Source organism: Gallus gallus, chromosome 9 (assembly GCF_016699485.2).
Source record: "Gallus gallus isolate bGalGal1 chromosome 9, bGalGal1.mat.broiler.GRCg7b, whole genome shotgun sequence".
In the NCBI taxonomy this organism is placed as follows: Eukaryota; Metazoa; Chordata; class Aves; order Galliformes; family Phasianidae; genus Gallus; species Gallus gallus.
The window spans coordinates 4,567,675-4,586,068 of NC_052540.1; the positions used below are offsets into that span (position 1 = coordinate 4,567,675).

An 18,394-nucleotide genomic window follows, 5' to 3' on the forward strand; every position below is an offset into this window, starting at 1 on the left:
TGTTGTCAGCATCTCCACCTGGTCAGCATTGCCTCCTCAGTCCAAGTTTTCTTTCTGCTATCTTTGTTTCCTCAAAATCATATCATAGAAGCATGGAACGATCTGGGTTGAAAAGGACCACAATGCTCATCAGTTCCAACCCCCTGCTATGTGCAGGGTCGCCAACCAGCAGCCCAGGCTGCCCAGAGCCACATCCAGCCTGGCCTTGAATGCCTGCAGGGATGGGGCATCCACAGCCTCCTTGGGCAACCTGTTCCAGTGTGTCACTACCCTCTGGGTGAAGAACTTCCTGCTAATATCCAACCTAAACCTCCCCTGTCTCAGTTTAAAACCATTCCCTCTCGTCCTATCACTATCCACCCACATAAATAGCTGTTCCCTCTCCTGTTTATACACTCCCTTGAAGTAGTGGAAGGCCACAATGAGGTCTCCCTGGCTCCATGAGAGGACTCTGTAACCTGCAGCAGGGAATTCATGTCAGCAGAGGGGCTGCAGAGTCCCTTCCAGCAGCTCTGGTTCTGGGGGAGGAGGGGGAAGGAGGAAAAAAATACACAACATACCATTCTGTGTCTGTTTTTGGGCACAAACTCCAAAGAGGAGCCAGGGGGGGCAGTTCACCAACAGAACCATACACGTGTTTATTCATTCATTTTCTTTTTTAAGAAAGAGTAAAACTACATATAAAAGTAAAAAGAGCCAATAAAAATATATTCTGAGCTATGAACAGTAAAAGACAACCAAAAAAAAATCTCTTCCAGCTTTAAAGCCCTTCCTAGGTAAGAATAATTACAACCTGTTAGCTAGAGAAGCTTCTGACACGTCCCCTGTGGGGCAAAGCCACAGGCAAGGGCAAACCCTGGGCTGCAGTGTATAAAAGGGTCAGAACTTACAGTGCTGGTGTGAATAGCAGGGTTTGTAAGCGTGCTTTGCATACAGCTGGCCACCCATTCTGGGAAGAACAGAAGGGAGTGGGGTGAGAGCTCCTGCACACCACGGGCTGGATAAAAAGGCAGCTTGATGTCAGGCTGTCCCAATAGACAACACAAAGTGGTTCACTCACAAGGCTCCCTCATAGGAAATCTCTGCTGTTGCTCTCAGAATTCCTCAAGAATTCCCGTTTTTCTCTCTTTCTATAAAGAGAGAAGTGCTTGAAATTAATTCCTGTTGCTTCCTGAGTGTTACCACGTGCCCTGCAGTGAGGGAGCTAGTGCTGCACAGGCAGGGGCTGCTGCAGGGAGCGGCTGCAGCGACTCCCCAGGCTCCAGCCCTGACACCTCACAGCTGCAGCTCCTTCCCAGGGGGGATGTGCGCACACACAGCTGGAAGCACTCAGGCACGGCTCACTCTCCATGCGAGGAGCTGAGGGTCTGTCTCTGCGTGAGCACTCAACAGAACCATTTCTCAATCCATTGCTTTCTAGAAAGAAAGATCAACAGTGAGGGGTGAACCATAGGTCCCAGTGGTCAATGGGTCAAGTTCAAAGCACATTTGGATATCAGAAGATTGCCTTTGGGTAAGAAGCACATTGCTAACTATAGGCAAACCTTGTCTTATAAATTCTCCCTGCTTGCTCTGCTGGTGGGGGAAAAAAAAGCCTTCAGAAGATCTCACCTGCCCCAGCAGAGATGTATACCTCTTCCCAGGTGTAATCACCCAGGTTCACAGGCTGCTTCAGCCAAGGATCCTCCACCAGCATTGCTAGAGTTGTGCGCTGCTCTGGAGCAGGGTGCAGCAGCCCGACGATCAGATTCATGAGATCTGGGAAGAGGCAGCAGGGAGACAAACAGCTCAGTCTGTACTTTAGGCATGCCAGGAATGCAAGACATGATTTATATTCAAAGAATGCAGATCTCAATTACAAATCCTCCCCGCTAATCTCTTGTACCATCCCGTTCTATCACAGCTTTATTCACGACTACTTACATGTGCTCAGCTCCCAGGATGATGGGATTTCCAGGTTGTAAAAACAAAGAACTGAGAGCACTCCTGACAGCGAGGAGGACAGAGGAACAAATGCCACAGAGGCAGCCCTAACAAACTGCTTTGGAGCCCAGCCCACCTGGGGGCTGCTGAGCCTGCAGCCACCCCATTCTCATCTGTGCACTCAGGGAAAGCTTCAGGAATGTACTGCTCAGTTGCAGCACCACCGAAGCCTTATAACCATCGTGCTCCTGGGACCACAGAGAATTTGTTGAAGACTTCAATAGCCTGACATGCAATTAGTTTTCTATAGCTCAAAGCAGGGGCAATGAATTTTTCCTGTGATGTCAAGCTATGCAATTCATTAAGAAATGACATACTAACAGATGATCATCAAACATCCCCAGAGCGACACGCTATTACTTGACAGTTGGTTCAAGTGAGATAAATCTTGCATTAGTTAGATGAGCATCATTACTGACTGAACGTTATGTACTAGAGTCAGCCTTCCCAGCAGGCCTTGTTCTGGCTTTCTCAAGCATAAACCTCACTGAAGTTTGACAAAGCAATAGCTTGAATCATCTTCCTAAGTGGGAGGACTGGAATTTGAAACTAATAAGACATACAGTAAATAGCTGAATTGTAGGCATAGAAGTGCAGAACAGAATTTCCTCTGCTTCAGAAAACAGCATTTTAAATCATTGCGTAGGACATTTGGAACTGTTTTTTCCCCCATTTTTCTCTGCTCACACTTTCCTTTAAATGGGAGAAAAGGCACCTTTTGACACAAGCCGAGGAAAATTCAGGACAGCTGCCATGGCCTCTTCCAGCTCACAGAAGGGATTCTCTCCAAATATTAGGGTATAAAGGGTGACACCGAGTGACCACATCTCCAGCTCAGGGCCGTGGTACCTACACAGAGAAGCTTGCATGAATTCCAAGTGCAGTGACATAATTTTGTGCTAAGGGATGTAACCATAACCTAAATGTGTTAAATATTCAAACAAAACTTTATAAAAGCTCTCTAAAAGAATAGTTTTCAGTTGAGAGACAGGAATGACGAAATTAGGAAGCTGACACGCATACTGTGAGAGATGAGGGAAGGACACCACATCACAGCACAACTCATCCAGGCTGGAAATGACAACTTGTTCTTGAACTCAGCTCTGTCGTAGGAAAGATGTTAGCGTAAACTGATGTATAAGGCTGTGCATGAAACGTCTGAGCAGAACAAGAAAGCCCATCAACAGCCTTAATAAAATCAACTTCATATGCATTTAAGCCTCTGCAAATAATTTCTGTCACTGTAGTGCCCTAAATCTCACTTCAGCTTTCTGTGATTAGATGCTCCAGCAGAGCTCCAAGGGCAAGGCACCCTGCCTGCTTCCAGCCAGCCCTGCACACAGAGGGTTGGGTTTTTTTGGGAGTGGGATTTACAACATAATGTCTTTGCATGGGGTGACATACGGTTTGCCAGACAGCACTTCTGGTGAGCAGTATTCAATTGTCCCGCAGAAGGTGTAAAACAGTTTGCCAGGTTGCAGGTAGGCAGCAGAACCAAAGTCCACTAGTTTAATTGTGAAATCTTCAGCAATGACAATGTTTTCATCCTTGATATCTCTGTGAAGGATGTTTCTACAGTGGAGGTACCCAACAGCTGACACAAGCTGAAAGAGGAACAGAGAGCGCCATGTTAATTCAGACAGACGTCCTTCCAAATAACATAAATGGCATCAGAGTTACCATAGCCACATCTTAGGTTGCTTTGACACCGTATGAAGACACAGATCCTAATTTTGGTAAGTGCATGCAAGCTGAGGGACGTCTGTCAGCACTGCTGCAGTGGGTGTTGGAATGCTCTTGGGAGAGAGACTTAAAGCTTGCTTTCCTCTCACAGATGTGCAGGAAGATGGCATGCTATAGTCACAAAGTGCTTTGGTTGGAAACATCAGAGCTTATTGTTACAGTCCTGCTGGTTACTTTATTTTTATCCCAGCTTCGTTTGGATGGTCCTTTCATTTCACTGAAAGAATAACACTGTATGCCTTTAATACTGCAGGATGACAAAGCACTTCGGAGTGGAGTGTGGCATAAATAATACTCAAACTCCATTCTTCTTGCTGCACGATTCATGCAACAGTGCTATAATTAAGAATAGCATCAGGATTATATCACCTTGGAAATAATCTTGATCCATACCACAACATATTTGAATGTCAAAAGCAGAGAGTTGAGGGAATAGAGCTTCTATTCGTAATACAAAGCTCCTTCAGCAGAGAAATAGCGTACAGGTCTGAGGTAACAAAGCACCCCTATAAACTCATGGGTGGTATAGGAATGGGGCTTATCAGTCAGAAGCCTAAAGGAAACAGAGTGCAATTTGTGAGAGCACACTGCACAGCAGATACAGAAGGTGCAGCACTAAATCACTGTCTCCCCTCAGCATCCCAGGTGAGGGGATGGCAGGCACTGCAGTGGGTTACCATATGCACAGTAATTCCTGCATACCTTGGAGCAAGGCAATAGCTTCAAAACCCAAGATTCTGATGACTGCTCTTAGGTTAGGAGCTACACAATAAATAAGGCACAACTCAGCTGTCAGGCAGGCTCCTGTCCAACAGTGAGCTCCCTTGAGTCATTCTGCATTGGCAACTTGTGAGCACTGTCCTCCTGACATAGAGGAGATGCATTTGCCACACTAATGGATACCCCAGAGGCTGGGGTTGTGTTGCTACAAACAGGACCAAGAGATGACCGCTCTACTCTATAGGAGACCCTCATAGGAAGTAAGGTCCTGTAAAGGCAAATCTGTGACAGGTTTCTAAGTGAGCAGCATTTCTGTCAGCTGGAAATCAACCCTGCAGAATAACTTAGAAAAGCTCCATCGGTATAGAGCATGACTGTGGTTTAGCCAGTACTAATTTTGAGAGAAATAGGATCCTGGTTCTTACCTTACCATAACCATCTCTTCCCTGTATATTCCCTGTATATTCCCAGCTCTCACCTGTCTGAATAGATAGCTTGCTAATGGCTCATCCAAATCAGGCTGATTATCGATGAACGTAAAGAGATCCAAACCAGATCCGTGCTTTTCCATCACCAGCTGGAAGAAGCGTTCATTTTCAAACACATCCAGCACCTGATAAAAAACAGCCTGTTATTTCTAAGTGCTTCACCCTCAAATTCCCTTTGTAATTATTAATTGAGTTAACAGAAACACTAACTTCCCTTTGGAGATTTAAGCGAAGTACATCATAACTCATTTATAAGTCTCGTTTCACTGAGCACAAAATATAGGGTAGAAAATAGGGTAGAACCAGAAACTCAGAGGAATTCTCTTTCTGAAAAAACAACAGAAATCAAGACATACCCAGATTTTCTGAACTAGTGAGTGTTCAGTTGTGACATATGTCCACTCCCAAGATACGCATCCAGAGATAACAGACTTTTCTTCTGTTAGATTCACACCTTCAGATCTGCATTTACATCAATTGTTTGTGGTACAGGTGTCTAAAAGCAAGTGATCCCTAATAATGCATGATAGCTCTTTACTGAAAAGGTAGAGTTAATACATGACATTTTTCACTCCTGAAGAGGAGCATAAGGCCTTAAATAGTCAAAGGAACCATCTGATACAGTTTAAACTGCATTTACTCTGAGTTACTGTACCTTAATGATATTGGGGTGCTGCAGCTTCAACAGGATTGCTATTTCTTGAGTAACTCTCCCCACATCAGGATCATCTACCCAGCAGTCCTCAAGCACCCTCTCCTTCCAGATGAACTTCACAACAGCCTGCAGAGACAACAGCATTTCAGTACTGTTTGCAAAAGCAGAACTTTAAGTGTTTGGTACATTTATTTCCACGAAAAATGTTGGTGAATCATATCACTTTAAGGACAGAAGTAAGTCAGTATGCTTTGCTTAAGGCATCTATGAACATCTTTAAGCTAATTTAGTACTAGATGCCAGTTGAGTACTAATAAAATTGAATTCCAAAGGCTTTCCAAAGGCTCTTAGAGGCCAGCTCTCTTATCAATCACAGCAGGGGTGAGCTCTGGTACAGAGAAGAAAATAAGCACTTACATTCACAGTGAGGAACACCAGAGCTTGCTTCTATCAGCAGAAGTATTTTGGGTGCCAAGAGGACCCCATAACTTCAACATGCCTATTGCACAATAAGGTAACCACATGCTTGAGCTGCAACACGCTAAACTTTGGAGCTTATCATTCTCTTCAGTAAGGTTAGATTAGAACTTGTAATCATGTTAGGGCTGAAGTAAAGCTCTTTCAAGGGGTTAAAAGGGCTACATGGCCAGTCTCACTCTATGCCTGCTGCCTTGGGTAACATACATCACTGTGAACATTATATCAATGTGAACAGTGCTGTCCTGCCTTCAGAATGTTAGTCATCTCACATTTGCATTCAAAACAAAGCGAAGTCCTGAACTACCAAACAGCAGCTTCTGAAAGCACAGTGCTGACATTATGTGGGCACTCTAACCTTTCTGTTTAGATCCTAAATAATTACGTTTCAGTATTTTAAAGAAATATTTAACCTCCTGATGATTCTTCTTGCTCCTGGCAGTCCAGACAAAGCCAAAAGATCCTTTGCCAATGAGGCTGAGAGTGTCATAATGCGTGGCATACTCTCCCTCACAAGCCCTTAATCTCTCAAGCTCTTCAGCTCTTCGTGAATTTTCAGAGAGCGAAGATGATTTGATGGCCTGGTTACAGATAAAAAAAAAAGCATTAGCAAGAAGATGAACCGAGCAAGCCTCAGAGTAACATTTACCAAAGTAAACACTGACAGGAAACAACACATCCAAATTGAAAGAAATAAAAGGTACTGCTTCAAGCTCTATTTATATATTTGGTGATTTGTATTTGCCTCAATAACTTCTACATAAGCCATATACAAGACCCTAAATTACCAGTGTTTACCAGACTTTCTGATAAGGCAGCATTTTAGTTCTGTAGGTTGCTCTCTTAGCAGATTCCAATAGGAAACAAATTCAAGGCACATCCTCTTAATACCCCCAGTAAAATCTATAGTAAAGAAACACCACAAGCCTTCCTACCAACTCCTGCATCTGCAGGATCACATTGATTTTAAAATTAATCTCACCACGCTGATGTGAACATCTATTGTAGATGTACTTAAACCAGCCTGAGAATAAATTTAAGATCAGGTGCTGTTACTACTCAGGCTGGAAAGATAACTATGCTAAGCCAAATACACACCTACGAGAAATGTTGCAAAATAATGTGTTGTTTTTACACCAATGACACATTTCTTTTGATATAGAAAGAGGAAAACCAGGAAAAAGCAATACCCCCATCCTGCCCTCACGATATTTGAGCAACTTTTCAACTTTAGCTTCAGCTCAATGTTAGGAAATGGTCAAGTTTCTTACTTCTCCAAGACTGTGAGTGGAAAGATCTAGAACAGACTGGGTCGAGCCTGCTAGACTGGAGAGCAAAAGTTGAGTCTTTGCTACTGCTTCTTTCTGGCTCTGCAGAAGGTCTTTCACTACCCAGACACAGAAAAGCACAGCAGGGTCCTGCAGCTCCACACGTCTTACTTCAAAGAGTATACCTGCAGAAACAAGTAAGGAGGTTAAAATGGTGGAATCAAAAGTTAGCATCAAAGGAGACCACAAGAAGCTTAGGATGAAATCCTGAGTTCTTGAAGTCAATTTCTCCATTTTCTTCATTACTTTTGGGAGAACATCTGCTTAGGAAGGAATCATCAGGGACAAAAGCACAGCTATTCTAGAGATACGTAAGGGGTTACCTCCACAGCATCCCACCCCTCTCACTGGCAGAGATTTTTGTCAGCGTCCAACTGGGACTGTTCATTTCTTATTGCTATTCAAAATGACATAAAAATTGGGATTTTATACAAGCACTAAGTCCTGCTGAATGAGTGAATGAAGCACGTTCCATTATTTATATATATATAAAAACATATACGATATATGTATATAATATATATTTCCAAAGGAGTTTAGATTTTCTGTTCAAAATCAGTTATCAGTGTTTAAGAATATTTCTGATGGTTCAGTCTAACTGAATTTCTTAGCAACCACCTGCTATTCCAGTGCTCTCTGCACAGACTTAAATACTAGACTTCTTTTTAGATGCTACAGCTTACTTCCTTCTTCACTGCAACCTCCTAAGCCAGAATTTTGCCTTCTGTGAAAATGTGGGAAGAGGATAGTGTCCCAGTAGGAGTTCTGGGAAGAGGAGAGACAGGTGCAACTTACTTAATTGTGAACCATCTCTGTGACTGCAGTTCCCACTGTAGCTGCCTTCCAGAATCTCTGCGCTGAAAGGAGCTGCATGATTTGGTCTTTGTTCTTGTTTCACAGGGGTAGATGTTACTTTTATTTCCATGCTTTCCTGCCCATGGAACTGGCAGTCTTCTTCAGGATTTCCTTTACTCTTCAATATGTTTCTGTTGACATTATCCCCCACAGTCTCTGTAAGAGTTTTAGGCTTTTCAATAAATACTTTGGAGGATTGTTCAGGGTTTTCCAAATGCTGTTGTGAAGGCAGACACCCAGAACCATCTTTTATGGCAACACCATTTAACAGCTGCTCAGCTGAAAACAGACCACTCTTCGGAGTTAACATAGTGCCTGCAGCTGAGTTCACTGTATTAGAAAAGAACACTTCTACAAAATCAGAAGTAGAACCTAAACAATTGCCTGAGTTCCCTGTGACACCAATATTCAGATCCAGTTCCTTGAGATCAGAGCAAATACAGTTCAGCTCAGTGTCAGTTTGTCTCATAGTTTGGAAGGTTGAGGCAGCTCCCAGTGCAGAACCAGTGCAACCCACTGTATTTCCTGAGCAAACATCATGGGTACTATTTCTTCCATTGGCAATGACATTTGCATCTTTTAGCAAGCTGCTTTCAGCAACAGTGTGCTCAAGACTGGAATGTTTTCCATCACACACGAAGCTAGTTTTTGTCAACTGTCCTCTAGCCACATGACTTTGAAAATCTTGTGTGCAGCCCAGTGTTGTCCCAGGTTGTGGTTCATTTATTTTCAGAGTTCCAGATGAGTTACAAGGAAAACAAGAAGGTGGCTTGCTCACTCCACTGGATACAGTATCTAGCTTATCTACTGGGCTAGAAAAAATAGTGAGCCAGGCAACGTTTGCTGAAGAAGATTGTCCCTGAGCAACGGTGGAATGCTGATCCTTCAGCATTTCATGTGGCATCCTAGAGACCTGCTGACAATTTAATTCTTTTGGGTCTTGATGATGAACGTGTAATTGATTAAGCAAGAAACTGCTTTCACTGGCATTCCCAGTCTCAGAGGTACCAGATGCTGCACTATGGCCACTTCTTAATGGTGTCTTTAAGTTCTGATCTAAATCCAGCTGCTCTGAAGCAGATGATGGAGGAGATACCCATGCAGGGTGCATTTCTGGAGGATTACATGATCTTGCATTTTCCTCCACTCCGCAATGTTCCAGTGCTCTGATTCTGTCAGGCTGGGTTTCAGGAGAAGGCTCTCCACAGTGGGCTGACAGCCCATCAGCCACAATGCTGCCTTCACTGCAAGGATTCCAAGTTATTAGTGATATCACAATGACAAAAGGATAAAAACAGTCACTTACATCCTACCCACTTTTCCATTAATTTGTCCATTATTTAAAGCCTGCCCCATTTTTAAAAATTATTTTTAATTTAAAAGAAAAAGGGAAAAAGCTCTTGATGGAAGCATTCAAAATCGTAACAAATCCCATTCCCACCAAATTAGGATAGGTACACTTGAACAGCAGTCTTTACTTGTGGATTAATTCCTTCTCTAGATTAATTTCTAGATGTATTTCTTAGGTCAAAACAAAAAGCCAGCATATGGCTGCACACTTCAGGTTCTGAGGGCAGAAGATCCCTGTGGTGTTTCCAGCCATTTTAACCATGGTTCATTGAAGCCCACAGCACAAAGTGTTGTATAAATATTTCTATATTTAGAAATGCAGAATAGAAAAACAACCCATGTATTAAAGCAATTGTAACCCATCTGTGATACAGAGATATAAAGAAAGGAAACTCAGATTATCAATCTGTTTAAAAAGTGACAAGAATTGTGCTGTAACGTTACATTAAATGTACATTAAAAAGGCAGCAAATAACTTCTGAGAGTTGGAATTGTTAATGTGGAAGGTTTATAACTTCTCTTAAGCAAAACTGTGTGCATCATACAGAGCCTTGTGCAGAATTTCTAACACTGTCAAAGGAAGGAGACCTAGAAAAATGCAATAAAGACATCTGCACTCTAGTAACAAGATATCATGCTTTATGGATAGCCTGACATTTACACCAACCTCCAGGAGGAATCATGTTTAGATCCTGTTCCAGGTAACCTGGCCTCAGTGCAACACCAGCCAGTGGATACCTTGGAAGGAAATAACCATCCATTGTTTCATATCTAGCAAGATAGGGCATAATTACCTTCCATGGCCTGTGATGAAACACTTGGTACCCATTAGGGGGAGAATCCCAAAACTTTATCAGTACAACTTACACATCTCAATGAAAATCTAAGTTAAGCAAAGCTCAATCTGTCTTGCAAACAGCTCTCAGAATCTCAGAGATCCAAATGCAGAAGGCTTTTGTTACACCTTCCCACCAGTATCAGAGAAGACAAAAAAACAAAAACCAACAGTTTCTGCTTGTTATTATCACTCCAGTTCTTGCTTTTTTCAAAGTGAGATTATGGTCCATAAAACACATACCGATTTGAAAGTATGGCTGCCACTTCAGGAGATGAGGGAATAGATAAGAGACTGCTCCCAATCTTCTGCTTAGTCTCACCAGGTAGCAACCTGTCTTCTCTGTGTCTTCTTTCCAATTTCTGCTCTTCATCTCTGGACAGCAGGTTGGCTAAAGATGCAGACACAAAGTTGTTACCTGTACCAAACAAGAAATAAAACTATACTAATTTAGCCTTTTATTTTTATGCTTCAGTACCTATGGTGATTTAAGAAAAAAAACTTTAAACCTGTGACTTTAAAAAGGCACAGGTCCCTAAGGAATTGAGTATAGAAGAGTTGATTAAGGTAAGGTAGTTGAGCATTAGTTTGGCCTAAGAAATCATCACATTCAAGAACCCAGATGTTTCAAGGCTGCTAAATTCACCTTCCTTGTACAGGTATTAGAGAAGAAAAAGAAAAATGGCCCTAAACACACATATGCTTCCCAATTCAAATATTTAAAATGAAAAGGTTTATAACTCATTGAAGTTGCAGGATGAAAAAGAAATACTCCAAGTATGTGTAAGTGAAAGAATGAGGTAAGAACTTCCTTCCTCAGTCAAAAGAGAAAAACAGTCACAAGACAGAGTAAAACAGGTACTGTTGCTGCAGAAGAAGGTAATGAATGAACAAATCTGGATTAGAATCTAGAACAATCACACCATTTAGGAAAGGCTGAGTGTCAAAATAGTCTCCTCAGCAAAAAAAAAATTACTTCCAGATTAGAAGCATTGCTTCACCAAAGATTTACTTAAACTGCACACTGTCTACTAACTCTTCTTTGTTCCAGTAGCAGCTGTGTGTTGGTTCCAATGCAGCTGCACAATTTTAAGAAAAGGTGGAAAAAAAAACAAGAAAAAAAAAAAGAGGAGAAAGAAACATCCAGTACATACAAAGCATTCTCTATTAACAGAATAATTTCTGCCTTGGATATTCAGTTTCATCTTCTTAGCAACAGAAAGAGAAGCAAAACCTTACATAACAATTCTGTTCACCTTGGGTTATGGCAGAAATCCAGTTTAAAAAGTGCACAGAGGTACACTGCTTTTACAAAGCACATTCCTATTTTCACATGAAAAAAAAACCTCTCTCTCCTCTACTAATTTTACCTTTGCTACGGCAACCAGAACCAGCTGTATGGCAGGCAGAAACATCTTCAAAGAAGCACTCACTTTCCATCCCCAGAGAGTCATCAAGAGGAGGTAATGGCAAGGAGCAGTCATCGCTTCTCTCCATGTTGTTATAGAAACCAGGGATCAGGAACGTTATGTTCTAAAACACAGAATGAAACCTTATAAAGCTAAGGAGGCTCTCACAGACTGGGGGCAAACACTAGCAGTAACTGTAGACCTGATTCTTATGGACAGCCATGCAAACACAGTCCACATCACTGGTGGAGAATGTGTAATTGTGCCGACTGCTTTGGGCTCCAGCCAGCAATTCAATGCAACAAGACTTAAATACAGCAAGATCATTGCTGTACCACCCCACACGTCCCTTGCTCAACACATGCATGTAGCTTTGTGACAGACAGAAACGAGTACAGAAGACATAAATACTCTAATGGATACACTGCCAGACACAGCACTCATTTGGGCAGAGGGGCATTAATATTCTTATCTTACCTTTCCCAGCAGTTCTTTCTTCTCATAGCCAAACAGTGTTAAAGCAAAACTGTCCTTGATGCACTGGATGGTTCCATCTGACTGTACAGTAATGAGGCCGCTGATTGTAGAGAAAACTTCAACTGTAGCAGCATAATGATAGTCTGGGAAAGAGATTTCTCTTTCTGTCTGTAGAACACCATTGTTCTGTGCTGCCACTTGGTCCTCCTCCAGAAGGCTAACTTGTAGTTTTAAAGTAATAGGAAACACGTTACCCTCTCTGGATCGGCCTACAGCTCTCTGAACCTTGAGGTTCTAGATTAGAGGGGGAAAAAAAGAAAAACCCTAACTAATTCAATGTTCTCAGGAAAAAGGAGCAGGAAATGAAAAGGAAACAGATCCAGTGAATATCAAAATGAACGAAGCCTGGTTTTCTAAGGACATGGAACCCTGAGATGAACTCCTCGTGCATAAATATCCAGATAGCAAAGAGCAGGAAAGTCCATGCTGCAGTTTTTCAGCAAATGGGGCATTACTAAGGCCTCTTTCAATTACCCAGCTGCCTGTTTTCATGACATTTGCAAATCCTGGATATTCTTTACATTCTTACTCCTCAGACAGACATGTCTGAAATTGGCTTAAGAATTCATAGGAATATTAGGGAGCTGACTCAGATAGCATGTTCTCTTAAAAAGCCAGGCTTCTGATGGATTGCAGACATCATCTCATCATCTTTCACCGAGATAGACTCCACAGTGACACATCAGGGACTGGACTCATTCCTAGTTCAAAAATACCCTGTTGACAGCTCCATAAATAAGCATCACACCCTTTTTCACAGAACTTCTGCTTCTCACCAAAAAGGATTTCGTCTGTTACATAAGGATGGAAACCACTGTGCACCTGCAGCCCCAAAGGAAGGGATAGGGAAGAAAGTGGTTGGCACATGTAGTATACCTTAGGGATTTTTTTGCCTAGAAGAGGGATCTGCACAGCAGGAATCAGGTCCTTTATGTGGAGTCCAACTACTTCTTCCAAGGTTGGGTAGCCATGGAGATGGGCAAAAAGAAGGTCACATGATGTAATGCCTCCCTTGACAAGAAAATGTACAGCATTATTTGAATTTAGCATTTTAGCCACAGTCCACTCAATCCTTTAAGTTTCTGCAAGCATCTTCTCAAACAGCAAGTCTCATTCTGATGTCCCCTCGGGAATACAGCTAACTCAGTAAAAGCAGGCAAGATATAATGCAATGCTCTGATATTAGCATGTCATAGGGAAGAACAGGGAAGGCCAGGACTCCTCATAGAACTTCCCCTCAGCAGGAGATCCCTTCACAAGGGCATCCCTGTGGTCAGTAACAACCCCCTGCCAAACCACCACGATTCAAGTCTAAGACTTTCATGGAGGAGGGTTGGGGTATTATGACTTGTTGAATGTCAAGGTGAGCCTCGTGGGAAAAATATGCACAGCTGCCCATACAGTCCCAAGTTCAAGCAGTGCTATGCACACACTTTGTGTTCACAAGTAATGATGTATCCACCAGTTTTTAGCCACATTTAATTTGCACACAAACTGTCAGAAACTGCTGTCTCATTTGATCATTAGGAAAACACTCACGTCAGCCCTGAAGGAAACAAAAGCTGAAAGTCTTTCCACTGGCTCCAGCAGAACCACACAGCGCTGGTTGTCCTTGATTCTTATTCGCCTCAGCCACACTGAGACAGGGATCTTCTCTTTGAGACAGTTGATAACATCCACCTTTCCACAGGATTTAGAGATGCAGTTAAAATTCACTAAGACTGCAGTTACTTTGCAAGATTTTGAACAAGAGTAAGATATTGAGACAAGATGTCCGACCCTCACTGCGAGAAAAAACTTGTTTATTGACAACTTACCTGTTTCTACTGGGAGAAACACCTTTAATAGAGAATTGATAAGGACTGCAATTAGTTCTCTGTTGTTGCTTTTATTTCTTCTCTCCCAGCCTCATTAAAACTCAAATAATTTCAATCAGCATAATAAATGTGTTGATCTAATGCCTTATTTTCAATGAAAAGAGCATTTCAGAGATGCTCTACAATGCTAGCAAATACTTCACATTAGTAATGCAGTTCTTACTTTCAGCTGCAAAAGCAGCAGCTTAATTTCTTATGGGAGAAGATTCTTCTCCAATCAGAAAATGTTTACTTATCTTATAACCTGCAGTGTTCATATTAAGTCTTTTATCTTTTTTACAAGATCTTGACAGAATGGGTTTATGAATTACACAGTAACCTCCATGGCAGCCTATGAAGCATTGGGAACAGCTGAACAGATATTTAATTTTAATCCTGGATTTATCTAACCAGGCTTAAGATATTTTTTTCCCCTCAAACCTAATTGATGATGTAGGAAGATCAAGCTCTGAGGTACTGATCATTTCACAACAGCAGCCAAAGAAAACATTGACACTTCTCACACAGTTTTCTCATAACCAACCACTGTAGGAGAAACATTAACTCCACTCATTTGCACCAACTAGGGTGTTCTGTCAGACATGTCACAGTACTTGAAGGATATGTAACTTTATAACATGCACAATGCCACTTCAGGTCATTTTAAAGACCTGGCAATTGGGAACTTTCCCATCATAATGTTTCCCATGTTAAGCAATTTATATGGATTGATTTCTTTTTATTTATTTATTTTTAAGATCAAATGTCCTTGAAGCTCTGATTTGGTCAAGTCATCGTGACTATACATGTTAGCAGCTGGAAAACTCATGTACGTGCCCTTCCAAAGCATCTTTTACCCTTTAAATACCCACATTTGCAAACTTTTAAACAAAACAGCATGAGAAATGACTTAATTACTGAATGCCCACTAAGTTAACTATATCAGGAAATTAGACTCAAACTGTCAAAAAAACCAAAACCACCCGAAGCCCCACAAATATTACATACAGTGAGGGATATTTGCTCAAATATTTCACATACCACAGTTCCTGAAACCATTGATGTACATTCATCAGTTTCTAAATACTCATCATCCACAGCTTCCCATGTTTCTTGGTTGCATTTGGATATGAAACGGGACAGATTTTGACCAATGAGTTCCTGACTGCTGCACCCAAGGAGCCTGCAAGCTTTGTCATTAGCCACTAGAATCTGGAAAAGAGGAAAGGAAACAAAGAATAAAAGCTGAAAGTTTCGTTTACAGATCATCATCTCCTTAGTTTGTTATTTTAATATCTTATAATGACACTTCCTTTCAGTGGAAATACAGCAGTCCTTTTAAACTGAAGTCTTTGAAAACAATTCACTTCAGCTTCTTACTCTAAGACATCCATTGCCCAAATGTCTTCTTGGTGAAGAGTGTTTGAAACATGGCTTTCCTTTTAGGTTTCCTGCTCATTTTTAACTACCTATCTCCTCCACCCTTGTGAATTATACCCACAGAGGTAAAGCTACAAAGTTGTACTTGCAAGCGAAGCTAAGGCAGGCCGTTGAATTTTATCCACCCCTGAAGGCATGCAACAATCACATAAATCATTGCCCTGCTTAAGCCTCTGTTAAAGACCAAGTTAGGATTAAGTGTCTTTAGGATGGGAAAACTCAAACTGTCAGCTCAAGCTAAAAATGGCACAGCTCTTTACAGCTGTTAGCCTTTAGTTTTATACTCATGTCTCTGTCAGGACAGAAACAGAAAAATCTCTCTGCCCCAGTGCAGAAAGCATGTTAAGTGGGGCAGATAGAGGCACCATGCCTCCATAAATTTATCCCTGGGCCACTACTTTCTAGACAAAATGCCTGAAGCATGTTCAGCTTTTCCTTTCTTCCCTTACGCTGCATTGTAGCTGCATTCTTCTTTAGTCTCTTTTTCCATTTCAAATAAAAGACTTAAGATAACAGTACTTCTAATTGGTTATGTATATTTTGCTAACTACAACGTGCAATAAAAATACATGCATTGTCAGTCTTCAGAAAGTTACTAAGCAGACTATAAACACCTTCATGACACTCTAATTGCCTGCAGATACAGGTAAGAATAACAGGAATTTTAGCTTATGTGATAGCGTACAGCCTGCAACAGTTATGTGGGCTATAGCTTAGCAGTCACAGCTGCAAATACCTCTGTTGTAGTGACATCCACAGTGAAGATGGCCTGGTTTGGATTGCGGGCAGCAGTCAGGAAGTGCTGGCTGGATTCCTCCAGGGCAGGGGTATGCACAAAGGAGCAAGAAGAACTTCCAACAGAAATGGAAAGAGAGGAAGAGTCCCACTGAGCCCGAGAGTTCCCAGTTTTGCTGGCACAAATGTTATGAGCTGCCAGCGAAGAGAGGCAGTAAGAGCTCCATTTCTCCCCTGTAAGAGCAATAAGATCAGCTGTGTTGTTATAATAGTTTACTACAGGAGGACTGGAGAAATTAATGAAAAAATATCAGTTGTCTGATTATCAACTAATTACATCCCAAAATACATCCTTCTATACTTTTTTAAGAAAATACAAGAAAATAAAACCAGTGAAACAAAAGACAACAGAAACAACTATAATAATAAACCTATCTGAGTCACAGCCACTGGAATAATTAAAGTAGGCTAGAAAAAAATTGTCAGCGTGCAAATAACTCAACCAGACAATTCAAGCTTTTCTTCTGCTTAAGTCACGAGAGTTTAAAAGGCTTTGAATTATCTCAAGTTAAAACTGAAACTATTATTAAACATAATTACAGTTAGTCAGAAGCCAGTTAATTAACTATTCACAAGACGTGACACTGAAATACCAGAGCCCACACCAACACTTCATGTTACACAATGGCAAGTGATTGTACTAAAATTTCCAGAAGTTCTGACTGTAATAAATGCTCCCCTGGGAAGCGACATCAGCAACCAAACACCATTACTCCACTTCCAAACTACGTAGCTTTGAAGGGCTGGCAGCAATGAAAAGGGAGAGGAAATACTGGAGAAGTCATCCCAAGGGCATCGAGTCATTGAGGTTGATAAAAACCTCTCAGATCCCCAGGTCCAACCCCAGCCCACCCCACCATGCCCACATCTCCATGGCTCTGAACACCTCCAAGGACAGTGACTGCCTTACCTCCCTGTGTAGCTGTGCAGTGCCTCACTGCTCATTCTCAGAAGTTTTCTGTAATATTCAACCTGAACTTCCTCTGGTACAACTGAAGGCCATCAGCTCTCACCCTATTGCTGTTACCTGGGAGCAGAGGCCAACCCCCACCTCACCACCGCCTCCTCTCGGGGAGTTGCTGAGCAATGAGGTCTCCCCTGAGCCTCCTCTTCTCCAGACCGACCCACCCCAGTTCCCTCAGCTGCTCCCCATCACACTTTGTGCCCCAGAGCCCTCACAGCTCCGCTGCCCTCTGGACACACTCCGAGGCCTCAATATCTGTCTTGTAGTGAGGAGCCCAGAGCTGAACGCAGCACAGGAGATAGGGCCTCGCCAGAGCTGAATACAGGGAACAGTCACCTCCTGCTCCTGCTGGCCGCACTATTGCTGGCCTAGGAGGCCAACAACAGCCTGCTGTTGGCCTCCTAGGCCACCTGGGCACGCTGCTGGCTCGCGTTCAGCCGGCTGCCAGCTAATCTCTGTGCTTCTGCTACTGCTGCCAGTGTGAGGGAGGGAAAAGAGGAAGGGCCGTAAGAGCACCCATCGCTGCCGCCGACAGCCCGGGAACCCGCAGAACGCAGTGCTCACCGGACAGTGAGGCTCCCCGCCGGCACAGCCCGGCCAGCCGGCTCCTCCCGCCGCCACCGGCCCAGGGGTAGGACCTGCTCAGCTGCTCCGAGTCGCTCGGGGGGCCGAGGCCCGGAGTGCTGCCTGCAGAGCGGCCACGCGCGCTGCAGGCCATCCCCGCGCACGGCCGGGAGCAGCAGGGAGCGCTCCGTTAACAGAACCGCGGCACAGCCGACCGCTGCCCGCTCCGACAGCAGAACGGACGGCTGCCAGCGCGGCCCGTCCAGCGCCTCGCAGCGCTCACCTCAAGCTGCCGGGGGCGGGACGTAGCCGTCCCGCTGTCCAATAAGTGAAGGCGGTGGCAGAGCGGCACGGCCGTCAGCCAATGGGCGACCGCGGCGCGGTGGCGGGCCGTT

The 18,394-nt window shown here is 43.0% G+C and overlaps 1 protein-coding gene across 2 annotated transcripts; it reads right to left on the reverse strand.

Annotated features, from left to right (window-relative positions):
* Positions 1–613: 613 nt before the first annotated feature.
* PASK (PAS domain containing serine/threonine kinase) lies at positions 614–18,299 on the reverse strand. Of its 2 annotated transcripts, none has more exons than XM_015277087.3 (17): positions 18,000–18,299; positions 16,413–16,645; positions 15,278–15,448; positions 13,920–14,060; positions 13,257–13,391; positions 12,321–12,614; positions 11,868–11,967; positions 10,678–10,825; positions 8,190–9,493; positions 7,338–7,519; positions 6,480–6,647; positions 5,590–5,715; positions 4,925–5,059; positions 3,388–3,587; positions 2,699–2,832; positions 1,612–1,758; positions 614–1,416 (listed from the first exon to the last, which is right to left on the reverse strand). In XM_015277087.3, exons 1-17 carry the CDS (start codon positions 18,151–18,153, stop codon positions 1,205–1,207), a joined length of 3,984 nt encoding a protein of 1,327 aa, XP_015132573.2. In that variant the 5' UTR covers positions 18,154–18,299; the 3' UTR covers positions 614–1,204. The 2 variants fall into 2 exon arrangements, with proteins under 2 accessions (XP_015132573.2, XP_015132572.2); XM_015277086.3 differs by having other exon boundaries at positions 11,805–11,967.
* Between the last annotated feature and the right edge of the window lie 95 nt (positions 18,300–18,394).